The sequence below is a fragment of the Littorina saxatilis genome, linkage group LG2 (genome assembly GCF_037325665.1).
Source record: "Littorina saxatilis isolate snail1 linkage group LG2, US_GU_Lsax_2.0, whole genome shotgun sequence".
Taxonomy (NCBI): Eukaryota; Metazoa; Mollusca; class Gastropoda; order Littorinimorpha; family Littorinidae; genus Littorina; species Littorina saxatilis.
In genome coordinates this window covers 47679748-47699431 of record NC_090246.1, presented here as the reverse complement: position 1 = coordinate 47699431, position 19684 = coordinate 47679748, and the positions used below count along the sequence as shown (strand labels likewise).

The following is a 19684-nucleotide window of genomic DNA, read 5'->3' as shown; positions in this document are numbered from 1 at the left end:
CCCCGGCGGCATGGGCGGATCAGTTCATTTTATGACTGGTTTTTTTCAAAAGTATATTGTGAAGATATGGGTGTGAAGGCGCAAAGCGCCGAGCCGACGGCGCAAAGCGCCTAGCTTGCTAGGGGGGTCCGGGGGCATGCCCCCCCGGAAAATTTTGAAAAAAAGGATGCAAAATGGTGCAATCTGGTGCATTCTGAGGATGATCATTACCAGTTTCAGGCAGCAGATTTTGTCACTGATTAATACCCCAAAAATTGAAACTCAATGTAAAATAAAGAAATGCATACCTCATTCAATATTTTTATTTTTTGGCTGGGGGGGGGGGTCCAGAAACCCTAGAACCCCCCCCCCCCTCGTTGTGGGGGTCAGGGGGCGAAGCCCCCTGAAGCTGACGGGTAGGTCATATTCTGAGATAGGAAAATGGTCGCTCCTTGCATGAAACGGCATAAAATAAGCAATAATAAAAAAAAATTAAATAAGTAAGGTACATGTTTAGGCTAGGGGGGGGGTTGCGCAACCCCCATAACCCCCCCGGTAGTCCGGCCCTGAACACTGAACGTATACTGTGTGCTTACACAAAACAATTCGCCTTTCCACTATAAAGCCTCGTAACTTACCTGAACCCTGCATATTTTGTATTATTCTTCAGAGACAAATCTTGCGGTGTTAATTTAAGGATATACCATGTGCTTCTGACTTGCGAAGACTAGAACACTTCAGTTTTCAAATCAATCAATCAATCTGTTACACGACACTTGAGATTGCCACAAGTTCTCAAACGTCGTATAGTTGTGTTCTTTTATTCTACGTCGCCCGTCTTCGCAGCAACAGAAAACAACTCGTCAAATTGAGTTCGAGGATTTATTCAGCATTCAATACATACAACTGCACAATGTAGCAGAACTCAAATAGAAGCTTTCTTAACATTCAAATCGCGCTGGCATATATAGTAAATACTCAATCTCGAGAATATTCCAGACCGAACACGATACAACTACATTATACGAGCCGTGCATGGACTAAACTAGCGACATTCTCTTATGACGTACATCAAAAAGCGCCGACGCACTTAATCCGAACGAACGCCACGAACTCACACTAAATCAGCATGGTAAACAACTTGTTTTGACAGGACTAGAAAGTTCACCTGCATTCTCGTCCAAGCATAAATATTGTGTTTACAAAATATAATATCGGTACTTTCCCACAAAGTAAAAATAAGTCAACTACATGCAACACACAAAACTGAACCAAAGCTCAGCAACGGTAGCGTTTCCTAACATTACCCCCAACACCAGAAGAAATTTACCTAATTTCTTTCAATCATTGAAACGCTACCTGTACACATACTATGTATACATATACAGATTGAAATCCAGGTATGTACATTAGTCTGTTGGAGAATGAACACAGTTTTACTCACATACTCGGCTGAGAAAATCTGCTCCAACATTGTCTGAACCTTTGATCGATTCCACTCGCATATCAAAGTTCTGCAAGTACATCACCCACCTCATGATACGATTATTCACAAACTTCGCAGAGTTCAGGTAGGTGAGGGGTTTGTGATCAGTCTGAAGCACGAATTTCACCCCTTGGAGGTAGAGTTCAAATTTCTTGATTCCCCACACGATGGCTAAACACTCTTTCTCCATGGTCGAGTAGTTCTTCTCGGCTCCTGACAGCTTCTTGCTGGCATAGCTGACCGGAAACAGTTTACCTCCATGCTCTTGCATCAGCATGGCGCCGATCCCTTCGTCCGATGCGTCTGTACGCAAGATGAACTCTTTGGCAGTATCAGGAAGGCGTAGCACCGGGTCTCGTGACATCAGGTCGCGCACGGTCTGGTATGCCTTCTCCTGAGCTGGTCCCCAGAGTATTCGGTTGGGGCATCCTTTTCGGGTCATGTCCGACAAAGGCGCCGTTATGGCGGCGAAGTTTGGAATGAACTCTCTGTAGTACCCAGCCAATCCAAGGAAGGATCGCACCTGCTACTTGGTTTCAGGACGTGGCGCATTGAGGATCTTGGTGACGTTTTCCAACAAAAGCCCCTTTTGACCTTCCTTCAGTGAATGACCTATGAAGTCAACGTTGTCGGTCCCCAAAATGCACTTGCTGGGTCTCACGGTCAGATTGGCTTTTGTCAGGCGGGAAAACAGTTCCCTCAAAGTCTCCAGATGCTCCTCAAAGGTCTCCGTGTGGACTAGCAGATCATCCCAGTAGTACACAACATTCTTCATTCCTTTGAGCATTTTTCGCATTCCCCTCTTCAGGGTAGCACCACTGTTCACCATGCCAAAAGGCATCCGCAGGCACTCATACGTTCCGTCTGGAGTTGCAAAGGCGGTCTTTGGTATGTCCTCTTCGCGCACAGGAATCTGCCAATATCCCTTGCTGAGATCGATCTTTGAGAAGATCTTACTGCCAGTCAACTGTCGGAATAGATCAGTTGCCGTCGGCATTGGTTCAGGGTCAAACACGGTGATCTTATTCACTTTCCTAAAGTCAATGCATACCCTGTTTGTGCCGTCTTTCTTCTTGACCACAACAACGGGAGATGAGTAAGGGGATGATGACTCACGGATGACCCCCATCTTCAACATGCTGTCAATGTCCTTCTTCAAGGATTCCCGAGCCTGAAACGGGATAGGGTATGGTTTTGAGCGAACAGGAACGTCAGATGTGAGGTGGACTTCATGTTCGACCAATGACGTAGAGCCTGGAACATCAGAGAACCTATGGGTGAAGTCGCCCATAAAATCATGCAGCTCCTTCTGCTGGTCTTCCGTCAGGTCAGGTCCTAACTTGACGTCATCCACTCCCTCTTTCTTGTGGAGGTCTCCCAACTCCAGTAGTTCCTCTCCGTCGAACTCGTCTAGTTCGGCTGGTTCTTCCACACTTGCTGCGACCTGTACTGCTTCCGGAGGTCTCTCCACATACAGTTTCAGGAGGTTAGCGTGGTAGATCTTGGACTTCTTGCCGACATTCACCTTGTAGTCGTTGATCCCTACCACGGCCTCAACCTCGTATGGGCCTTTCCACTGCATCAGTAGTTTGTTGTGATCAGTGGGAAGCAGTATCAGCACTTTGTTACCTGGTGTAAACTTCCTGTTTACGGCTTTGCGGTCGTAGTAGTGCTTTCCGCTATCCTGAGACTTTCTCAAGTTTTCTCTCGCAATCTCGAGAGTCTCCTCCAGTTTCTCTCGCAACTCGAACACGTACTGGTAACTGTTCTTCACTTCAGGTGTGTCCACATCTTTCGTCCACAATTCCTTTAGTATCTGCATCGGGCCTCTCACGGTCCGCCCGTACATCAGCTCGAACGGGGAGAATCCAGTGGACTCTTGTGGCACCTCCCTGTATGCAAACAGCAAGGCATTGATGTAACGATGCCACTGCCTTGGCTGCTCACTGCATAGTTTCTTCAGCGTGGACTTCAGCGTCGCATTGAATTTTTCGACCAGCCCATTGCACATCGGGTGATAGGGTGTCGTAGTCAAGTGACGAATGCTCAGCAGCCTGTTGACCTCTTCCATGCATTCAGAGACAAACTGTGTCCCCAGGTCTGTGAGGATCTCTTCAGGAACCCCAATTCTGCTGAAAATGTCCACAAGTGCCTCGGCAACAGTCTCGGTGTCAATTTTCTTCAGAGGCACGGCTTCTGGGTACCTGGTTGCATAGTCTACCAGGGTCAGTACCCAACGATGACCCGCTTCACTTGGCGGTTTGATCTCGCCGATGAGGTCAATGGCCACCCTCTTGAAAGGTCGGTCGATCAAAGGCATCTTCTGCAACGGCACTTTCGGGACCCTTCCTCGAGGTATGGTTTTCTGGCAAATATCGCACGATCGGCAGAATCGAGTCACATCTGCATGCAGTCCTGGCCAGTAAAACGCAGCCTGGATTCTGTCCGATGTCTTCTTGACACCCAGGTGACCTCCCATAATAGAGTCGTGGGCCACCTCCATCACCTGGCGCCTAAGTGGTTGAGGCACCAGAACTTGACGTAATGGCTTCCCACCGTTGACTCTCGGGTGCTGGAACACTCTGTACAGGATCTTGGCCTTTACTTCAAAGTGCACAGTGCCTTCGCCCTTAGTCATCTCCTTGACAGGACGACTCCTGTACTTTGTCAAGGTCAAATCAGCTTCCTGTAGCTGAATCAGCCGATTCCTGTCCACGACAGCAGTTGCAGAACTGTTGGTGACCCTGAGTGGCGTAGTTGTTTTGTCCTTCTTCGCCTGGGCTCTGGTCGTCACAGCGCTTACAACCTGCGGCTGGTCGCGGTGATGCACAGTTGCTCTGTCATCTCGTAACAGTTCGCTGATATCTTCATTCGCGAATGGCAGCGGGTCTTCCTCCTCAACAGCAGGCTGAGCTGCGCCCATTCTCCATTCGACATCAGGGTCATCAGGACGTCTCGCACCCCCAATGTTCCCAATTAATAGATCGTACAAGGGCTTCTTCAGGCAGACGGCCTCAACTTCTCCGGTGAAGTATGGAGTATCGATCTGGATTTTTACCACTGGTGCCTTCACGCATTTGCTGTCAGCCATGAGCGTCCACTTGAAATCACCAGTGAACTTCTCTGTTGGCACCAGATCCTCTTTGACAATGACTCCATTGCAGCCCGAATCTCTGAGAACAGTCACTTCCTGCTTCTCAACAAATCCCTTCGACACGGGCATGTTCGACACTGACACAGCTGCGCTGGCGACGACAGAGATTGACCTGCCATTGGCGAGTAGAAGCTGGCCATCAGATATACATTCTTCCACGTCCGATGGTGTAGCCACTTGCTCGGCAGCCCTTGGAAGTATGACGCTGCTCGCACATACTTGTTGGTTCGAGCCACTCGTTTGCCTCTTGTTGTCGTAATATCTCCGTCGATGTTCTTGCGCTTTGTCATTGACATGTCCGTTATTTTTCTTTTGGGGACAGTTGGCGACTCGGTGGCCCTTGGCATTGCAATGGAAACACGTTATGTTCTGCCCTTCATTGGATGATGGTGCGGACTCAGTTTGTCCCTTGGCAGGTTGGTTTCCCTGGTTCCCGCTCTTCTGGAAAGGTTTTGATGACTTTGACGTCCCCAGGGTCCTTCCATGAGCAATGAGATAACGCTCAGCAGCATCAGTAATGTCCTTCAAACCCCGCAGTTTTTGCTCTTCCAAGCGGGTCGCCAGGTCCTTCGGGCATGCATTAAGGAACTGCTCCTTCACGATCAAGTCCCGCAGACTCTCGTATGACTGCTCTTCACCTGATAACTCCACCCACTTCTGCAGGTATGACGACAGGCGCTCCACAAACTGGCTCGGTGTCTCTCCAGACAATGGCTGGCATTCGCGGAAGCGTTGACGGTAGCCCCTTTCAGTGAAGTTGTAGCAACGCAACAGAGCTTCCTTCAGTACATCATAGTCTCTGGCGTCATCATTTGAGAGTCTAGTGTAGACCTCAAGTGCTGCCCCAGTCAAATGTGCGCTGAGTTGAATCGCCCAGTCGTCGCGCTGCCATCTAGCACTCTCAGCGAACCTCTCGAATCTTGCAAGGTAGCAGTCGATCTGGTCCTTCCCGTCAGCGAATGCTGGAAGTTTCGGTGCCCTGTGTAGCATTTGCTGCTGGTTATCTCTTTGGCGTGGTGCCTCGTGCTCAGTTTGAACACGCACCATTTCTGTCTGAAGCTCTAAGCGCTTGGTCTCCATTTCTATCTGGAGCTCTAAGCGTTTCAGCTCCATTTGCTTTTCTTCACGCTGCGCTTGTCTTTCTTCACGCTGTGCTTCTCTTTCTCTTTCTTCACGCTGCGCTCGTCTTTCTTCACGCTCACGCTGCGCTTGTCTTTCTTCCCGCTCACGCTGCGCTTGTCTTTCTTTTTCTTCTCGCTGCGCTTGTCTTTCTTCACGCTCACGCTGCGCTTGTCTTTCTTCACGCTGCGCTAGCAGTTGTGTCTGGGACTCGACGAACTCCGTCAGCTGCTTGCCTTTCAGTCCCAGTTCAACTCCTTTTGCCCAGAATTCAGCCATTCTGGTCTTTTCCGGTGCGTTCGTCTGTATTCTTTCACAGCCACGAACGTAGACGAATGTAGTCTTCTAATACTGATCCCTCAGGATACACCCGATTGATGGCTACCTCCTGTGACTGTCTTGACACTGGTCCTTGTTGCTGGAAAACCCTTGGCGTTAAACGTAGATCCTTGGCTTGGCCCCCAATTGTTACACGACACTTGAGATTGCCACAAGTTCTCAAACGTCGTATAGTTGTGTTCTTTTATTCTACGTCGCCCGTCTTCGCAGCAACAGAAAACAACTCGTCAAATTGAGTTCGAGGATTTATTCAGCATTCAATACATACAACTGCACAATGTAGCAGAACTCAAATAGAAGCTTTCTTAACATTCAAATCGCGCTGGCATATATAGTAAATACTCAATCTCGAGAATATTCCAGACCGAACACGATACAACTACATTATACGAGCCGTGCATGGACTAAACTAGCGACATTCTCTTATGACGTACATCAAAAAGCGCCGACGCACTTAATCCGAACGAACGCCACGAACTCACACTAAATCAGCATGGTAAACAACTTGTTTTGACAGGACTAGAAAGTTCACCTGCATTCTCGTCCAAGCATAAATATTGTGTTTACAAAATATAATATCGGTACTTTCCCACAAAGTAAAAATAAGTCAACTACATGCAACACACAAAACTGAACCAAAGCTCAGCAACGGTAGCGTTTCCTAACACAATCAATCAGGTAATCAATAAATCAATCAATAAATGATTAATGAATTAAATATTTTTTTATTTTTTTATATTTTTTTCTTTCCTTCTTTCTTTTTTTATTTCATCAGTTAATAAAATGATGTAGTAATCAGTCGGTTGATTGATTGATTGATGGATTTATGTCTGGCCTACAGGTGATTGAAAAGTACGTGTATGACGTGCTGCGACAGAGGTTGCACCTGATCCTGCCCTCAGGTGGCGGTAAGTTGCACAATGTACACAGAAAACGAGGTAGAGTAGCATGGTCACGAAAGACCGAACATATGCACAGATAGACAACGGCTGAGAGACTGACAAGAGAGAGGTATACACACGAATTCACGCATGCATGTACACGCAGCTGCATGTTCGCACCCACGCCCACACGCACGTGCGCACGCATACACACACACGCATACGCATACACATAAACACACACACACTCACGCACGCACGCACGCACGTACGTATGTTACAGTACTACCTGGTTGGCCAGTACTATCTGGTCAAATGGGTCAAAATAGCCATTTCTGCACTTTCGCTGCTTGTGGAAGACACTTCAAATACTCCTATGATACGAGTGATAAATATCAAGCCTACTGACAAACTGCCACATTTTCGCGTTTCGTTACATTTTCATTTTTATATAATTTTCTCAAACAATGGGAACTCCCGGGGATTCCCCTTTTACGCGCGCGTCATGAAGTGCAAAATGCACGTGTCGCTATTTTTCATCTGTGCCCTGCATGTGGCGTGTTGTGGCGAAAGAGGACTTGCGGCAGACAAAGAGGACTGTGACGAGAAGAATGTGAGCCGGTATACACATAATTATATGCAATTGTGGCAAACTATCATTCATTGAATGTGTTGCATTGTAGTGATCTAGTTTCGTTTTTCCTCCCCCCCCCCCCCCCTCCACCAGCCCCCACCCCCCAACACACACACACACACACACACACACAGAGTACAGATAAAGAGAGAGAGGGAGAGGGAGAGAGAGAGAGAGAGAGAGAGAGAGAGAGAGAGAGAGAGAGAGAGAGAGAGAGAGAGAGAGAAGCATCCCACAAAGAGAAACTTGAAAGCGTAATAATAACTGGCGAACCCGGAGTAAGGACGGTGCAGCTGTAGCTCTGACTCATTATAACCTTGACCGACTTATAACATCCTGCTTAATACTAAAGACCGTGTTACATAGTCGTTTTTTCGTTAGTTTCGTTCTGTTCATTCTGTCCGGTTGATTTTTCTTCTACTGGCCAATGTCGTATTACAGACACAAGTGACAAGCATTTGCCAGGTATCAGATGTTCTTGCAGTAAATGTTTACTTAATTTGTGTTAGATGTACTTGACATCAAACTGCATTACAGTCGTATTACATAGTTTACATAATTTATCACCGGTTTCCTATCCGCTTGACTTAGATTTTTCACCATTTTCCATTCTTGTATCAATGTGGATTTTTTGTTTCTGTTAAAAAACAGATTTTAAACAGACAGTTTAAAAGTGAGAGGCTTTTGTCGTGAGTGTCTGAGATTTGAAGCAGCAGGACATTGCGGCGTTTTCTTCAAATAAACATGATGTCTGCAGTTGACACGCGCGCTCACATAAAAGACTGAGAGAGAGAGAGAGAGAGAGAGAGAGAGAGAGAGAGAGAGAGAGAGAGACAGACAGACAGACAGAGAGAAAGAGGGAGGAAGTGAGAGAGAGATATAAAGAGAAAGAGAGAGAGAGAGAGATAAAGAGAGAAAGAGAAAGATAGAGAGAGAGAGAGAGAAAAAAGAGGGAGGAAGAGGGAGGAAGAGAGCGAGCGAGAGACAGAGAGAGAGAAAGAGGGAGGAAAAGAGAGAGATATTTAAAGAGAGAGAGAGAGATAAAGAGAGAGAGAGAGAGAGGAATAGAGAGGAAGAGAGAGAGAGAGAGAGAGATGGAGGGGGGTGGAGAGAGAGTGAGTCAAACCCCCCCCCCAAAAAAAAAGAAAAGCTGGATAGCGATATTGACTTAACAACTGTGTCAGTGTGGGTGAAAGACTACACGCTACCAGCCAGTACAGGGGCCGTGCGTGTGTGTATTCGCCGTGAGAGCTTCGCTCATAACCTTTAAAAAAAAAATGTTTATAGCATCATTGCTTGAGCATCTCGCGACGGCTACAATGTTAGACCTGTGTACGGGACGCTTTAAAACTGCTCGCAAAGGCAAAAGAAGTTTCGTTCAGGGAGAAGTCACTGTCCTTACTTGTTCACTGCTATCCAGATAGTATTGGTTTGCCAGGTAGTACTGTAACATATGTTCGCAAACACACATACACACACACACACACACACATTCGCACGCACGCACGCGCACACACACTGGCACAATCACACACACACACACACACACACACACACACACACACACACACACACACACACACACACACACACACACACACACACACACACATTAATACGAAATTAAATCTGCAACAAAACAATGTAATTTGTGGCGTACATGTGTCCAATTGGAAGGATGCTTTAAATTTGGTCGACACCGGGAGGCAGGTTACTTTAACAAGACGATCGAGAAAATGTTGCAGTCGTAAAGTCTGTGCTCAAAGTCTTCCCCCTTTGGACGTCTGTTTTGGGTGTGTTGCAGTTCTAACGCTAAGCTGTGCCAAGAATCCGTTTCGAGCCGTTGATCAATTGCCAGAAAGAACCCCGGATGAAGTTGTCAACTGCCTTCTCGACGTATTCTTGGTACACGATCGGTTTACATACTGACATTTGAAACATCTGTTTTGTCCTTTGTGACGATCCACTACACCAATGAAAAACAAGAGAGAGAGAGAGAGAGAGAGAGAGAGAGAGAGAGAGAGAGAGAGAGAGAGAGAGAGAGAGAGAGAGAGAGAGAGAGAGAGAGAGAGAGAGAGAGAGATGATGATGATGATGATGGAACTTTATTTTTCAAGGATAGAGGTTTAAGGCGACGCCTTTTCTTACAACCGGTCCTTACTTCTAATACAAATATCTAATAAATGATAAACAAGTAAAGCAACATGACAAATACACAAAGTAAACGAACGAACCAGCAAACAATCGACAAGTAAGCAAACAAGCAAATAAACATAAACAATAAAATGGCAAAGTAAGCAACATACAAATCGAAAGCGAAACATGCAACATGTTAACACATGGAAAGTGATCGACGGTAAAATTCACACGATACCAACGTTTACACTAATGCTAATAATGATTATATGGTGTAAATGATAATGATGATGATGATGATGATGATGATGATGATGATGATGATGATGATGATGATGATGATGAAGTGATGATGGAAAATCGCAACATAAATTCCACATAATACATATAATAAAGAACATATTTGTGTAATTCATAAAGCTTTGCCAATTGTTGACAGCTACTTGCACGTGTTAAGACTAGTATAGCCATCTAGGTAGACATAAAATGATTATGCAGAGCTTGTTTAAAACTCTTTAGTGAGGTTAATGATCTTATTACAGACGGAATGGAGTTCCACACCATAGCGCCAGAGAAGGCTTGACTACTTTTGAACAAATCAATCCTGGGTATTGGTGGTAGAAAATTGATAGACCCGTACCTTTCGGTGACTCTGTGAAATAGGTCCTGAATATAGATGGGCACTTCGCCATGATATACTTTATACATCATTACAGTCTTATTAAACTGTAACTGTTTAACTAGCAGCAGGTAGTTTAGATTCTTTTAGATCAAATCAGCTGATAATTGTGGACCATTTACCATGATTTTAGCTGCCCGACGATGTAGAGAGTTTAATTTTTTCATGTGAATATCAGAGACGCCATCCCAAAGAGTTGATGCGTAATTAATATGGGATAAGATGTGGGCATGATAAAATAGTTTTAGTGTTGCGATATCGACATATTGCTTTAACTTTGATAGCAGAAACAAATTCTTGGATACTTTTTGACAAATATAATGTACATGAGATTGCCATTTTAATTCTTGATCGACTATCACACCCAAAACACGATGTTCCGTTACCTGCTGAACAGGTTGTGATTCCAGAGAAAGATTTAACTTAAGAGGTCGTGACTGGTGTTTTTGTCTTGTTGTAATAATCATGCTTTTTGTCTTTCCTGGGTGCACTATCATACAATTCTGGTTACACCAACTATTGACTTCATTCAGACTAGACTGTAAGGAAATTTCAATTTCTTGAACAGTCCTACAGCTTGTGTGAAGCGTCGAATCATCTGCAAAAAATTCCGTTTTAACTTTGGAATTAGATATATGAAGGGGGAGGTCATTAATGAATACACAAAACAAGATAGGCCCTAAAACTGACCCCTGGGGGACTCCACTCTTTAAACATCCTTTGGGAGATGTTTTACCGTTGATAGAAACATACTGTGTTCTGTTGACAAGATATGATTTAAAGAATGAACACGTTGCGGGATTGTTCACGTACAATGCGAGTTTATGTAAAAGTAATGTGTGATCTACAAGATCAAAAGCTTTCTTAAAATCAAGAAATACAGCCCCTGATATATCCGAACGATTAATTGCCGATAGCCAGTTATCACATAGTGATGAAAGAGCTGTACTACAGGAATGTTTCGGACGAAACCCAGATTGAAAGTTGTGAAATAATTTGTACCTTTCCATGTAGTTCAGGAGATTCTTCTGGATGTGCTTCTCTAAAGGCTTTGATAAAATAGGAAGCAATGAAATTGGCCTGAAGTTATTAGGGTCAGACACATCTTTATTTTTAGGAAGTGGAACGACCTTTGCCGTTTTAAATGCATCAGGAAAAATATTTTGTTCAATGCAAAGATTATACACATACGTTAGGGATTCCACTATGTACGGAAGGGCTAATTTAAGCAACGACGGGGGGATTTTGTCAGGCCCCATGGATTTATTATTCTGAAGGTTTTCTATAAATTTTCCAACTTCATGTACGGCAATAGTTGGGATAGAGAATGAATCTTGTGATTTCAATTTATGACTACAAAATTATTTTAGTCTAAACAACAGGGTGTCCCCACCCTCGACTTCTTCATTTACATTTTTAGATTGTTTCAATCGATCAGCCAAACACAGAAAGTGCTCATTGAATTTGTCAGGAGAAATGGCGCTATTTAATCTGCTATTTCGTCTCTGGGATTTACCTAACACTTCATTTATGGCTTGCCAAAGCGTCGCAACATCCTTTTTGTCTTCAACCAATTTATGAAAATGATTACTTTTTGCCTGGCGTACTAACTCGGTAACTCTATTGCGTTGTGCTTTAAATTCTGATTTCCTTTGATTTTCCTTAAAAAAATCACGTAGTGCCATAGCTTCTACAATCTCAGGAGTAAGCCATGGTGGTAATGTAGGGGATTTTACTCGGTGTTGCCTCAGAGGGGCATGTTTGTCAACAATCGGGTAGAGTATACGTGAGAAACAATTAAGCGCCTCCTCAGCCTCAGTACAATTAAACACATCATGGAACGGAGCTGAAGATAAGTCCATGAAAAACTTAGACTCGTGAAATTTTTTAAAGCTCCGATATTCGATGGTTGTGTGTCCTTTTTTATGACATTTTGGGATTATATAGTTCCATGAGCAGCAAGTCACGTAATGATCACTAATGCCAGAATTAACCACATTAACATTCGAAACCATTGTTTTGTTATCCGTGTATATATGGTCAATTAATGTCGCTGTTGATGCAGTTATTCTTGTTGACGTTTCAACTAGTTGTTGAAGGCCAAAGAGGGACAAAGTTGTGCACCAAGCTGTCTGGGGTTTATGCAAATCGATATTGAAGTCGCCTAATATTAATATAGGCTTATTTTGGCTCTTGATACTGTCCATTAGGTTGATAAAATCATCTGTCCAGTTTGACAATGCAGCAGGGTTCCTATACAGGAAACCCACGAGCAGAGGGGTAGACTTATTAATTTTGATTTCAAGCCACAGGCACTCAACATTCTCAGCTTCCAAATCAGGTCTACGGTGAGTGTAATTAACTAACGATTCGTGTACATAGGCGGCGAGGCCAGTTTGCTGCGGTCTCACACTGTCACGCCTGAATATAGAGTAATGGGGTACATTCAGAAAGTCATCAGAAACATTCGAATCAAGTCTCGTCTCGCTTATGCCTAATATATGTAACGGTTGTTTGCCCTGATTCAACAGTACACATATGTCCGCGGTTTTGTTACGCAAGTGATACACATTCAAGTGAGCAAGGCGGAGATCAGATAACGCACTTTCCTTGGGCATACTTATTGCCTACAAAAGTCTGTTACCAAAACAATGTTGAACCTGCAGAGTGTTCTTTGCAAATCAAGATCAGCGTAGTCAGCAATATCTACTGTTAAAAAAGATAAGCGTATTCAGCAATATCTACTGTAAAAAAAAAAAAAAATAAGTCCTTGTTGCAAGAAGGCGCAGAAGATATGCCTTGTCACTCAAAGCTATAGAGCTTTACGCCCGTTCACTCATACTCTTTTAGTCTCAAGAGGAGAGTCCGTATCGTGAATCACTTCAAGTCAGTCAGTTTTCGATTTGAGGAAAGTCTGTATATATCTAGTCACTTCAAAACAGTTTTGCTTCACGGCTCGTTACTGACACACAACCGAAGGAAGCTCCATATGTTCACACACATATATATATATATATATATATAAAACATCAGAAATTGTGAAAGAAACAATTGAAAGTCAGCAGAGACTTTCTTCCGAGATTTGTTAAAATCTCTTAGCAGAGATAGAGAGAGATATAAGTATCCCTTCACAGACAGCCTATTGGGAGCATCAGACCCTCCTCAAGGGGGACCGAGATTTACAGAGCAAAGTCCCTTTGTGGGGGACGTATCGCAAGGTAATCTAGTCCTGAGGAGGACCATTGTATTTGTACCTAGACCAGACACGTGTTTCGACACTATTGTGTCTCATCAGTGGTCAGGTGGTACTGATGGCGAGAGTTGTCAACCCATGGTATCCAACTAAGAAGCAAACCATTCTCTGAATGGTAGCTTCTGTTGGCATGGGAGACTACCCTCATCTGACAACCCCAAGAGGATATCTGTGAAGGGAAACACTTTGATTTAAGGCCAAAGTGTAGAATTGATATTTATTAAGAAAGAATTTAGAAATTTAGACAAGTTTTAACCAAGAAATTAGGTTAAAACAAGGGAAATTTGAAAAAGCCTAAAGGGAGGTAACTCTGTACCAGCCTGCAGATCCAGAAATGGATACGCGAACAAGTTAGATCTAATTTTGAAAAGGTTAAACAGGAAAAGCGGTCAACTTTTCACTGCTGTTCAACACAGGACTTGGTAAAGAAGAAGTTTTCTGCTTTATTCAATTGGATCGCTTTAAAGGCGATGCAACTTTCACGGTGACCACATTATAAAACATCAGAAATTGTGAAAGAAACAATTGAAAGTCAGCAGAGACTTTCTTCCGAGATTTGTTAAAATCTCTTAGCAGAGATAGAGAGAGATATAAGTATCCCTTCACAGACAGCCTATTGGGAGCATCAGACCCTCCTCAAGGGGGACCGAGATTTACAGAGCAAAGTCCCTTTGTGGGGGACGTATCGCAAGGTAATCTAGTCCTGAGGAGGACCATTGTATTTGTACCTAGACCAGACACGTGTTTCGACACTATTGTGTCTCATCAGTGGTCAGGTGGTACTGATGGCGAGAGTTGTCAACCCATGGTATCCAACTAAGAAGCAAACCATTCTCTGAATGGTAGCTTCTGTTGGCATGGGAGACTACCCTCATCTGACAATCCCAAGAGGATATCTGTGAAGGGAAACACTTTGATTTAATTTTGATATATATATATATATATATATATATATATATATATATAGAGAGAGAGAGAGAGAGAACTCAGGAACTCAGGAACTCAGGAAATTTAATGCGAGGCCACCGGCATATACGCATGGGGGTTTACAAAAGACACAGGAAAAAATAGGAATAAAAATCCACAACAAAATTTCATGGTTGTACAGAAACAAGAGAAATATATATCGTGGCACGAAAATTTACAAATTTTGTCTCAAAGTATCAGTCATAGCAACAATTGCCTGTTTGAAATTTCTTCATCACGTGTTTTCATGGCATAATAACAATACATGGCTACAGCTCTATTAATGTATATACTCTCATTTTGTAGCAGAAAAATCAAGGGTGGTACATGTACATTGTCAGTGAAATATTTCAAAATATATTTTACACGTAGATCCTGGTATTTTGGGCAATGTAGCAGAAAATGTATTTCGTTTTCCACAGCAGGACAAAACGGGCACGTGTTTGGTACAGCACTATAGCGTTTGTTTCCATTCAGGTCAATAATACCTAGGCGTAGTTTGACAAAAATGTTTCTAAATTTAGTAAGTGTGATATCTGTTAGGTATTTTTCCGGCTGCAATAAAGACTTGAACGAACTATACGTTGAAAATCTATCACTTTCCATTATCTTACCAAACCATTCCTGCTTATAGCAGTCAATCAAACGCTGTCTAAACGCACGCAGAAAAGCTTTTTCATGAACAACACCAGCTTGTTCTTCACATATCTTGTGTTCACTCTCTGCCCATTTATACAGACGCCTATTTAGGATGGAAGTAAAAACTTTACTAATAGTACTCAGGAGGGAAATGCCCCTATAATTTCCAGGATTATTTACATCACCCTTTTTCAGTAAAGGAACTATCACGGACTGACTCCATTGTTTAGGAAACACACCAGTGTCATAAACACGGTTAAAGAACTTAGTGAGAAAAGGGGCAACAATATCCTCAGCTGCTTTTAGAAATTCTGCTGGTATTTCATCAATACCAGAAGCTTTCCCTGCTTTTAATTTTCGAATGGCTTGTTTTACCTCAGCTAACGAAATTTGTTCATCCAATTCATAAATATGTACATCTTCCTCACTTTCTTCATTTATTACATTTTCGTTTTGTTCAGGCGTTGAAGCTGTGTGCTGTCCCAAAATGTTTTCAAAGTGATCTTTCCAGACATCGATATTTATAGTAGCACGGTTTCTCTCCCTTGGGCGAGACCGCTTTACCGTTGACCAGAACATGGAAGGATTTTTTCTGTTTTCTAGTAAAGAATCTTGTACTGATTTTCTATGTGCTTTCTTTTTCTCTTTTATCATATTTTGATATTCAGATCTTTTTTGCAAATACTGTAGTTTATCCTCAACCTTTCTAGTGCGAGAGTACCGACTAAGTAATCTATTAACTTCACGTTTTCCCTCCCTACACTCTGTGTCAAACCATCGGCTCGTACGACGCTGACGGCCTCCAAAAAACACCGTGCGTCGCATGCACCGACCCGCTTCTAAAAGCGTGTTTACAAACATTGTCAAGGCAGCGTCAGAGTTATCATCAATACATGCAGCAGCGTCATCGATGGCAGTTTGACCTTCACGTGAAGAAAGAAAATCTAAAAATACCCCAGCTTTGGAGGAATCCCAAGTCAGTTTCTCTGAACTAGTCTTATTCTCACTGTCTACATCAGCGTCAGTTTTTAGGGCAGCACACACATCTAGCCGAACAGGCATATGATGAGACTCAATGCGGTTGACAACAGAAAACATATTTACATATTCAACAAAATCAACTGAAGACAAAAAGTGATCAATAGTACTATTTCCTCTTTCAGACACAAAAGTGAATTTATCATCGAAACCTGGTTGTACTAATCCATGCAGAGGTACAAGGTGAAACATGCAGCAAAACTGAATCAGTATTTTACCAAAGTTATTTGTCAAAACATCTTGTGATTTTCTTTCAAAAACATTACCATCCTCATCGTCATCTTCTTCATCAACACATTCAAGACACCAATCCCCTATTCGGGCGTTCAAATCACCTCCAAGTAAATAGTACACATCCCTGCCAGCTTCCATTAAAGACAAAATAAACTGTTCTAGCATTTCTAGAGTACAATCATAATCTTTTTTATCATAGTACACACTGCCCACTGGATGATTATACAGACCAATAAACATCATGTCTTTCTCACAACCAAACAATTCTTTTGAAAGTTTTACGCACAAAACATTTTCACTCTTGGTATCAATAGTCTCAACAAAATCCGACAGACATTTACGAATCAACATAACAGTTCCACCAGAAACATGGCCCATCTTGGTCAGTTTCACACCTGGTGAATGAAGAACAATGAAATCACTAAAATAGGTACTGAAGTCAAAGCTTGGCAAAGTAAAGGTTTCAGACAAAAAGCAAACATCAAAAGAAGTTATGTAATCAACAAAATCAGGGTCAGTTAGCTTGGCAATCAACCCATTTATATTCCAACAAAGAAATGAAAAAGAAGTATTCAATTTGTCCTTATTTGCTGTTGCAACATTATTTACATCAGGTGTGTTTTTGTCATGTGCTTGTGTGTCTTGTTTGTTTGCATTGTCATAGCCTTGGCCACGCCCCTATTCGCTGTTTCCTGCACGGGTGGGAGTTCCACGCACGTTGCGAATGTAGGCCGAGTACCCACCACCTCCACTATCGCCACCCAATGTCATGTCTTTGTGGCCCTGCCGATTGGCTGAGCGGGTCACACGCTTATCTCTGGCGTCACTCTGCCCGGAATTCCGACCGGAATCTTCTTCAGTGTCACGACTGTGACCCTGAGTGTCACTGACGTCACGCTCTATTTCTACTTCGCTGATTGGTTGACGCTGCTCGTGATCAGGGGGCGTCTCCGAGTCGGTGTTTGTCAACAAACCGGGGCCACCCGGCCGGCGGTTGTCAGCACGGCGATCATCGTTGTTTCTGGGGTTGTCATGGAAGCGTAGCTTGCCGTTTGTGTAGTAGGCCGTCTTCCCCTCCTCCCTCAGCTGTTTCAGCTTCTGGGTCTGCCGTCTGGTGAGATCTTGGGCCGCTCTCAGGTTGTCGTGCTCCATGTCGCTTCGTGCCTCACGGTCTTTCATGAGACGCATCGCATCGCCCCAACGTTGGAACTTGGCAATGATAGGGCGGGGGTTGGGATTCTTGGGGTTGGGTTTGCCGAGGCGATGCGCTCGCTCGATGACGTCAGGCTCCCACTGCTTCTGAGGAATGTAGGTGTCAAGAACGTTTTTCACTGCAACAACACAGTCAGCATCGGTGTCGCCAACTTCTTCTGGTATTCCGAAAAACTTGACGTTGTTGCGACGGGAAAACCCCTCCAGCCTGTCAACCTCTGCCTCGAGGCTAGTCACCACACGATACAGATCGTCTTGTTGTGAGGAGAGGTTGGAGATCGACTGTTCGTTCTTCTTGAGGGACTTTTTCATTGTCTCTTGCTCATCCCCAAATTTCTTCATCAATGTCTCTTGTTTTCTAAGCATGTCTTCTTGTCGTTTGAGAAAGTCCGCCTGTGTTTGCATGGTTGCCAGAACGACATCCAGCTTCTGCTGCAACGACTGCTCTAAGTGTTTGATGCTATCTGCCACTGCATTTGACTCCGCACCACCACCACTACTTTCGCTACTGCCACTGACAGCAGGCCCAGGGTTTTCCTCTACGTCATTGCTCAATCTCAAGCGTCGTATCGCGAAGGCAATCACTGCCAGGCACAAAGATGGCGCGTGCTGTGCGTGCGGAAAGGTCACCGCCATCGGTGACAGGTGTACAAGGTCATCACTTGGCACTGACAAATGGCCAGTCACTGTTGACGAATTATAAGTCACAGTTCCCAGGGGTGGGAATGGCGCACTAAAAGCACTTTCCGCAACATCCTTGAAGCAGCACACGATGTTCGCAAGAAAAACAAGGCATCCCCAAGTAATGCACACGTCGCTGACACTGATTTCAGAACTGTCACCATACACGGGCTGAGCACAAAGCCGGTTCAAGAAATGTTTTGCCACACAAGCCAGATGAAAACGACCAATACTGGCCCTCCAAAGTCCTACCTCGATCATTTTCAGTAGATTTCTGCACACAATCACTTTAGACTTTCACTTGTATAGTTCTGGAGACTCAAACTTTGATATAGCCACTTTGAACTTGAAAAATATCCATCTTGTCTGCACTGTGAAAATTTTTCCCTCCTGCGCCATTCGTGGTCGACCTTGACCCCCCGAGAGAGAGAGAGAGAGAGAGAGAGAGAGAGAGAGAGAGAGATAGAGGGATTTGGGTTGGGGGGGGGGGGGGTATGAAGAGGGTTGAGGTTATATTTGCTAAGTTAAGTGGTTATGCCTATTTTTTCTGTAACACTGTAATATATGTAATCGCCAGAGAACAGTGATACACAAGCAGCAGAAACACAGATGATACTTGAAAACCAAACACGTAAATGTATTATGCATTCAAAGTTTTGGTGGAAGAACACCATCTAGTTTGATTTGCCTTGAGGGAAAAGTAACAACACCAAATAATTTTCAACGTCGATGGGAAGAGATATTGTGGTTTGGGGTGCGCTAAATGCGAAGATCATTCTATGTCCTTCGTCATAGTTAGGTTCAACAAAACAGTAGACGCATACCAATACTATCTTTATATCTATACATATCTACAATGATTGATCCCATGCTAATATTATCCGTAGAGTGTAGGCACGGAAGAGCGCTCATTCGACACAGTCGTGATTCTGATGGGTCTGCAGAACGGTCAGGTACGTGTTTTGTTTGTCACGTTTGCCCCCCGTAAATGGGGGTATATATGATTCACACCGTCTATTCGTCAGTTTGCTTTACTGTTCTCACTCATATCTCTATCTCTCGTGTTTTTCTGTCGATTGAGCTGACATTTAGTGTGTACTTTGGAAGTGGGGGAAACACGAGTTTTGCCCTCCCCTCCCCCTTACAACAACAAAAAGTGAAGTTTTTATCTTTAATAATAATAATAATAATAATAATAATAATAAATGAGCATTTATATAGCGCAACATCATAACTTTACAATTATGCTCTTTG

General features: G+C 43.6%; 1 protein-coding gene across 1 annotated transcript in view; it reads left to right on the top strand.

Annotated features, from left to right (window-relative positions):
* The window catches only part of LOC138953233 (uncharacterized), a 134687-nt gene that overhangs the window by 21152 nt on the left and 93851 nt on the right, over nucleotides 1–19684 (top strand). Inside the window, exons 15-17 of the mRNA XM_070325035.1 lie at nucleotides 6919–6985; nucleotides 9397–9497; nucleotides 19318–19383. Of these exons, the coding sequence (XP_070181136.1) occupies nucleotides 6919–6985; nucleotides 9397–9497; nucleotides 19318–19383 (234 nt within the window). The remainder of the gene's footprint in view (nucleotides 1–6918; nucleotides 6986–9396; nucleotides 9498–19317; nucleotides 19384–19684) is intronic.